Source organism: Apus apus, chromosome 5 (assembly GCF_020740795.1).
Source record: "Apus apus isolate bApuApu2 chromosome 5, bApuApu2.pri.cur, whole genome shotgun sequence".
Taxonomy (NCBI): Eukaryota; Metazoa; Chordata; class Aves; order Apodiformes; family Apodidae; genus Apus; species Apus apus.
In genome coordinates, this window is record NC_067286.1 from 2,965,180 (window position 1) to 2,972,363 (window position 7,184).

The following is a 7,184-nucleotide window of genomic DNA, read 5'->3' on the forward strand; positions in this document are numbered from 1 at the left end:
CCTACGTTAGCACTTGTAAGCACATAAGAAGAGAAAGAGAGAAAAAGAGGAAGAGAGAAAAAGTGAAAGAAGGAAGGAGAGAAATAGAGGGAGAAAAAGTGAAAGAAAGGAGAGAAAAAAGAAAAAAGAGAGAGAGAAGAAAGGAAAAGAAAGGAAAAGAAAGGAAAAGGAGAGGAGAGGAGAGGAGAGGAGAGGAGAGGAGAGGAGAGGAGAGGAGAGGAGAGGAGAGGAGAGGAGAGGAGAGGAGAGGAGAGGAGAGGAGAGGAGAGGAGAAAGGAAAGGAAAGGAAAGGAAAGGAAAGGAAAGGAAAGGAAAGGAAAGGAAAGGAAAGGAAAGGAAAGGAAAGGAAAGGAAAGGAAAGGAAAGGAAAGGAAAGGAAAGGAAAGGAAAGGAAAGGAAAGGAAAGGAAAGGAAAGGAAAGGAAAGGAAAGGAAAGGGGAGAAGGCAGCTGCTGTGATGAACGCAAAATATGACCTTTTCTTTTAAAAAGTTTGTGCTGTCCCTCTTGTTTAGCACCAGTGCTGCTCACCCGTTCCCTTCAAGACGCTTCGGAGTTGTTAAGCATCTAGGGGTGATAATTTGACTTTCAGCTAAACCGGAGGCTGCAGCGGACAGCAGTAGGTGGTGATGTAATAGGTACCAACGCACATGGATATATAAATATCGTGGCCAGGGCTGCAGCGCTATGGCTGAGCAGCTAGAGAAGAAGACCAGCACTTCAGACAAGATTCCTGGAGTTGAGATCAAGTTCAGAAGCTCTTGCTCCCGGGATTTCCTCTCCATGCAGCCAGCCCAGGGAAACCGCAGATCCTCGGGGGACTGAGCGCGGGGCTCCCTCCCTCCCCCATCTCCCCGTCTCGCTTTTTTGGTGTTGTTGGGGTTTTTTTTCTGCTTGTTTTTTTGTTTTGGGTTTTGTTGTTGCTCTTTTTTTTTTTTCTTCCTCCCCCCCCCAACCTCCACCCACCCCACCCTTTCCTTCTTTGACCTCAGTATAAAGTGGGAGCTTGGGGGGCCAGCGTATTCGCGGAGCGACCCGCCGCCGGCCCGTGGCTACCAGCCCTTAAACCGGGATGCCTCTCCCCTCCGCGCTGCTCCCGGCGCTGCTCCTGGGGCTGCTGTGGCCGGGGGAGGTAGGTGCCCGTCCCCCCACGGGTCGAATCCCCGCCGGGCCCCGCCAGCGCCGTTGGGACGCGGCTCTTTTCGCCCGCTCCGTCGCTCGCCTCCCGGCCGAGCGCCGCGACACCGCCCGCGACGGCGACTACCTCCTGGGCATCAAACGCTTGCGGCGCCTCTATTGCAACGTGGGCATCGGTTTCCACATCCAGGTCCTGCCCGACGGCCGCATCGACGGGATCCACAGCGAGAATCGATACAGTAAGCCGGCGAGGACCCCCGCGGGGCGGCAGGTGGGGCTCTCCGCGGAGAGCCTCACCTGCCGCGCAGAGCGTTATGCCCCAAAGGAAGGGTGGCCCACGGCTGACACCCCTAAAAAGTCCACCCGCCCACGCCAGCGGGGTGCTGCCGGCCTCGGCTCCCCCGAGGGCGGCGGGTGGCGGGGGCAGCGGGGCGGCGGCGGAGCCCATCGTGCGCTCCGGCGGAGCCGCTCAGCGCTGCCCTGCGCCCCTGCCGCCGGGGGGAGGCAGGTGTCGGGGTTGCCTCAACATCTGGAGGGTCCGCAGTCCCGTGGGCCATCCGCTCCGAGCTGGGACAGTGGAGAGCCCGGCTCTCCCCCAGACTTGAGAAGCATCTGCTGGGGATTTAACCCCCCCGTGGCCCCGTGACTCTGATATCCAACTGAAACAATAAGGTCCTGGAAGGGGGGATATAAGCTGCATGATGACAAATGTTTCATTCGCCTGGAGCACACTCTGGCTTATTTTAACCTTGTCTACACAGGAGGATGCCTGGGGGCAAAGTAAAAATAGATACTTAGCTAAAAGAGGAGAAGTCCCACAGTGGGGCGTGGGGCAGCACGTGGAGCGTGAGGCTGGGGTTCTGTGTCCACCCACAGCAGTGCTGGGGCATGGGGACCTGCACCACACTGGGGATGGGAGCCTTTGGGTGGCTCTGACACCAGCACTGACACCACACAGTCGTTTCAGGGTGCAGCCCTTTGTCCCCCTGATTCCTGTGTCTCCTCTGTAGGTCTGCTGGAAATCTCCCCCGTGGAAAGAGGAGTGGTGAGCATATTTGGTGTGAGAAGTGGACTCTTCGTGGCCATGAATAGCAAAGGCAAACTCTATGGATCTGTAAGTAGCCCCCGAGTGCGTGCCTGGGGAAGGGACATTGTCAGCTGGGGTTAAAGATGTGCATGGTGCTAGAAGATGCCCAAGCCCCGTCCTTAGCCCTCCTAAGTCAGGCAGCACAGAGCAGCCCTTGCCACTTTGCCAACTGAAGGTGTGCTTCCCATGGATAGTGCTTACTGAGATTTTGAAGTGAAATCCACTCCTTTGCATTACACTTTCTTGGTTCCCCCATAAAAACTATGGTCACCCAACCATGGTTACCCATCTTGCCCACCATGGAGACCAACAAGACCTCAAGCTTGTCTCAGTCCATATCTTTCCTGTACCTAAGTACAAGCAGCCTTAAGCAGATGTGGCAATTTCCCAATCAGAGGGCACTTGAACTTGTGATCAGCCAGGTCCCCACAAATAACCCTTTATGATGTGCTGAATCAGTGCCTGTCACATACCTATTGATCACTCCTTGTTAATGCTCTTGATTGGAGAGTCTGTTCCTGTGACAGGTCAGCATCCTCAGGGGTTGGACTTCTATTTGTGAGAAGGCAGATCTATTAGGAGACAATACATTTTTTGATGTTGAATCTTTGGAAAAGATAGAGGCATTGTATAAAACAGACTTTGGGTGGACAATAACAGTGCATGTCTTTGCCCATGTTGAGGTGTCCTCTTGCTTTTGAATTCACCTCTGTGTAAGGTCCTGTGATCAGCAGAACATCAAACCCATTCCTGAGCCTCCTTCCTTGGAGGAACCCTTGGCTTTTCTGTTCCATGTTTCTCAAGTATGCTTTGCAGAAACTTGGGCTGAGGAAGAGCCAAACTATGTCAAAGTTAACTTGGGCATTTTCACAGGAAGACATGAAGCATCCAGCATTGTTTTCTGGAGCATCACTCCTGTTACAGAGGATTTTGACTTCTATAAAAGCCAGGCAGAATCAGTCACCAAATTGCACCACTTCTTAGGCAGACTGCTGCTCTGGTGTCCTGGATAAAGGAATTCCCAGTGTTCAGCTTGGCAGGCTGAGACCTCTCTTGCAAAACCCTAGGCTTTATCCCAATAATAAGCAATGAGTTCATTTGTTACTCTCTAGATAATACACCAGTAACACCTGCTCCTCTTTGTACTTCTGTGCCAATGAAACCCTTTCACTGGGAGGGTGTCTTTGGTCAGCTCTGTTTTCCTGATCCGTTAACAGAAGTAATCCAAACCCTTCCTTTGATTTTAAAACTAAAGAAGGAGAAAATACCATCCAGAGTGTCTTTAAAATGCCTCTTTCTCCTCAAGTGACATGAGAAAGTGCCAGCATTCGGATCCTCCTGAGGCTCCTCAGGCAATTGATGGGTGGTAGAACAACCACTGAGCAAGCAGGGGAGCATGGCAGCAGAACTGGGCTTGGGTCTTAACCCACTGCAGCTCTGTTAAAACATGCCCCTCTCCCTCAGGAGTGCCAAGAGTGTCCATCCCACCTCTAGGTGTTCATGCCTGGCCTGGACACTGCATCCTTAATGATCCTCTGTCTCATAAGTCCTGTTTGAAGCTCTGTTTGGGTGACCACTTCAAAAGATTATTAAAGGGGGGGTGTCAGCTGCACACACCTTCTACACCTGGTAGCAAGAATATTTCCGCACCTGATGTTTAAAATTCCTTCCCTCTCATTCTTCCCTTTTCATTTCAGACCCATTTCAATGATGAGTGCAAATTCAAAGAGATTCTCCTGCCAAACAACTACAATGCTTACGAATCCAGGATTTACCCCGGGATGTACATAGCCCTGAGCAAAAATGGAAGAACAAAGAAAGGCAATAAAGTGTCTCCTACAATGACAGTGACACATTTTCTTCCTAGAATCTGAGACATCTCCCTTCAGACCTACCTCAGCACAGGGGAAGACGCAGAACATGTTTGGGGAAAAAGAAACATGGTGCACTTTTACTGGAGAGTTTTATGCAAGAGTGGGTGTAAGATATTTAAGTTAATTATTTAAGTCTGTATATATTGCTGCAAAATTTATTTATAGTTCCGATTTTCTTTTTTTTCTTTTTTTTTTTTTTTTAAATATCTGAAAACGAAACAAACCTCCAACCCAAGGTATTTCATTTTGTGGTGCAACAGTAGAAGACTTCTGCTTTGTGGTTTATTTAATTCATTTCTAAGTGATCACAGGTGTGCTGCTACTCCGTGCCCTAAACCAGGTGGAATGCAATTCCTGTACTACAATGTTTTGCACTGTCTGTGTGTTGTACGATGCCTGTTTCTCTACATGTGTTTGTTTGTTTGTTTGTTATGGTGGCTTTGTTGTCCTCTGTGTGTTTTCCAACACCCCCCCCCCCCCACCCCATGACTCCCAAAGAACTGTTGGCCTGGGGTGTTGGAGGTGCCTGGGTGGGATGCCAGCAGGGAGCCACACACAATGCCTGACCTCCTTTGCTGTTTAATTGGGATGGGATCAGTTTACCTCGGTGCAGAGAGTGCAGCCCTGAAGAGCTACCCCACAAATCTGTTTTTAGATCTGCCAGGGCTGAACTTTGAACTTTCCTGCAGTCAGTCTTCTTAGAGCTGCCAGGCGGCAGAGAGGCTTGAACACCTACATAAACTCAGCGGGGTTGGGTTGGTTGTTTTTTTTTTCCCCCCTATTTAGGCAAACAGGAGCATGCCCATCTTCTGTGGCCCTTAATGGAAGCTTAGAGTTGATACAATTGTTTGGCATTGGGCTGAAAATTAAAACTGTGTCTGTCCCTCCCTCACTGAGCACACTGTGAACCACGCTCACTGCCGTGAACCAGTTCTACTTAACTCAAATCAAATTCCCTTTCACGTTTGGAGACTACATTCATTTTTCAAAGTTTGTGGAACTCTAGAATACTCCTAAGGTTTTAGAAGGCAAAAGCATTTGCTGATTCATAGACAACACAAGCTCCACAGAGAGAATTTAGATAGATGGCGAAGAACTGAGGTTGTTTTGTACTATTTATTATTTTTGGTGCAGTGTTTGGAAGGAGAAATATGCTGCTTTTTTCTGTCTCATTCCCTGACAAAATTGATTAATTTCTACCTCACTAACCCTCGAAGCCAGTCTCCTAACAAAGTCTGCATGGAAGGAAGGTACAATCTTTTCTGCTTGGTCTTAACAGTTCTGGAGGAGGGCCTGGGGGAACAATCGTAATCCCAAAACTCTCTTTTTTTCCATATGTAGCCAAAAGTATTCAGGATAGAGCTGGTTGCATCCTATTTGAGCCTTGTCACGTTTGAGCTATCTTTACCCAGTGGTTTACTTTTAGTAAGGGTAATCATGGTGAAAATATTTGCAGACAGCTGTCAGGCTGCAGTACTATATCGTCATCAAGTAACCCTATATTTTACCTTATATATTTTGCCAGTGTAACTCATGTCTCTAACGTGATGAAGGAAAAGGCAGCTTTGATTATGGAGGAATCACTAAAAGGATCCATTTGTCTTGTTTCTTTCTTTCCTTTCTTTAAGACGTACATCATCTTTGGGGCATCAGTGTGTCGAGAACCAGGACTAACCACAATGTTTTATGACTTTAGAGGATGTTTACAGATTCTTTTCCAAACTAAACTAGTTATATCTGACTACCTGCAAATCTGCTTTCAGCTTCTTCTTCTTTTTTTTTTTTCCTCTCTTTACATTCCTATACAAAATCATTTGTTTCTTGCCTTTATCCTTCACCTACACATGACCTTAAAGACAAAATCTAAGTTCAGTAAGACCAGAGCAGACCAGGACCAGATTTTAAGCCAGCTGCTGCCAAAGCAAAGAAACCAATTAGGAATAAAGGGAGCCAAATCAAGAAAGGACACCTAGGAAATGCCATGCCTAAGGATTTTTTATTTTCTTCCTGTAATTTGTGGGATTTCTGTACTTTCTGTGTTTTCCATATGTGAGTAATCGTTGTGTTATTATCACCACTACCTCTGTCGACCGATGATTTTGCTCCAGATTTCAGAGGGCAAAATCAGATCACAAAGATTTTTCTCTGGAAATGGTTCTTCTTTCTCACTTTCCACTCCGTTCAACCCACAACCAACGGCTTCAGGCGAGAGAAGTTCAAAGGTAGTTGTTGTAACTTGGAAATATTGTGATAAAACCTTGATGACAACGTTACATGGTTTGAGCTTTCACCATTTACCAGAATCTGTCTGTAGTTTTATACAGGTGCTGTTCAAGACTGTGGTGTATGTGCTGTGCACATTTAAATGCATAATAAATGATAAACGTTTACAATGTAGAGCACCCTGGTGTTGATTTTAACTCTTGAGGAGGGAATGCAGCTTGCAGCGAAAGCTTAAAAAAAAAATGCTATTTCACTTTCCCAAAGACCGGGGAATCTTGGCACCTCTGCCAGCTACTTCCCGAGTGACAGCCTGGATTTCTTACTCAGCTAAAGTTCCCCCTGCCAAAGTTGGAAATTGTCCAGCAGAGCCCAGCTTCACGAGCTTGGTAACTGATCCACATGCTTGCATCTGCCACACGCCAGGATTCCTGCTCGTGGTATGTGTGTGGTTATTAACGACGGCAGCTTTTTGTGCAGCATCTAGTGGGAGTGACCAGAGACACAAAGCAGCTTCAGGGATGATGTTGCTGGGTGTTGGTGTCACAAATGCAACCTGGTTGCCTTTTTCTTGGCTTTAGGGAGGGCTGCTCACCCCTCCCTCTGTGGAGTGGGACCGGATCGATGCAGGAGATTGCAGGACAACTTGTTTGATTTGAGATCCTGCCTCAATGATTGTACTCATGGAACCATACAAAAATCTGAAGTACTTCATAACACACCTTTTCTTTACAAATACTCACCCATATGCACTTCAAAACACACCCCCATGCTATGTCAAATCTATGTACTTTCAGTTTTCCTCCCTCCCAAGGATTAAAGAAGGATATGCAACAGGAATGACAATATTGAGGTTTGATCTTACACA

At 47.6% G+C, this 7,184-nt stretch overlaps 1 protein-coding gene across 1 annotated transcript; it reads left to right on the forward strand.

Moving 5' to 3' along the window:
* Nucleotides 1-1,070: 1,070 nt before the first annotated feature.
* FGF4 (fibroblast growth factor 4) lies at nucleotides 1,071-4,096 on the forward strand. Its single transcript, XM_051621669.1, has 3 exons — nucleotides 1,071-1,374; nucleotides 2,146-2,249; nucleotides 3,920-4,096. Exons 1-3 carry the CDS (start codon nucleotides 1,071-1,073, stop codon nucleotides 4,094-4,096), a joined length of 585 nt encoding a protein of 194 aa, XP_051477629.1.
* The last annotated feature ends 3,088 nt before the right edge of the window (nucleotides 4,097-7,184 follow it).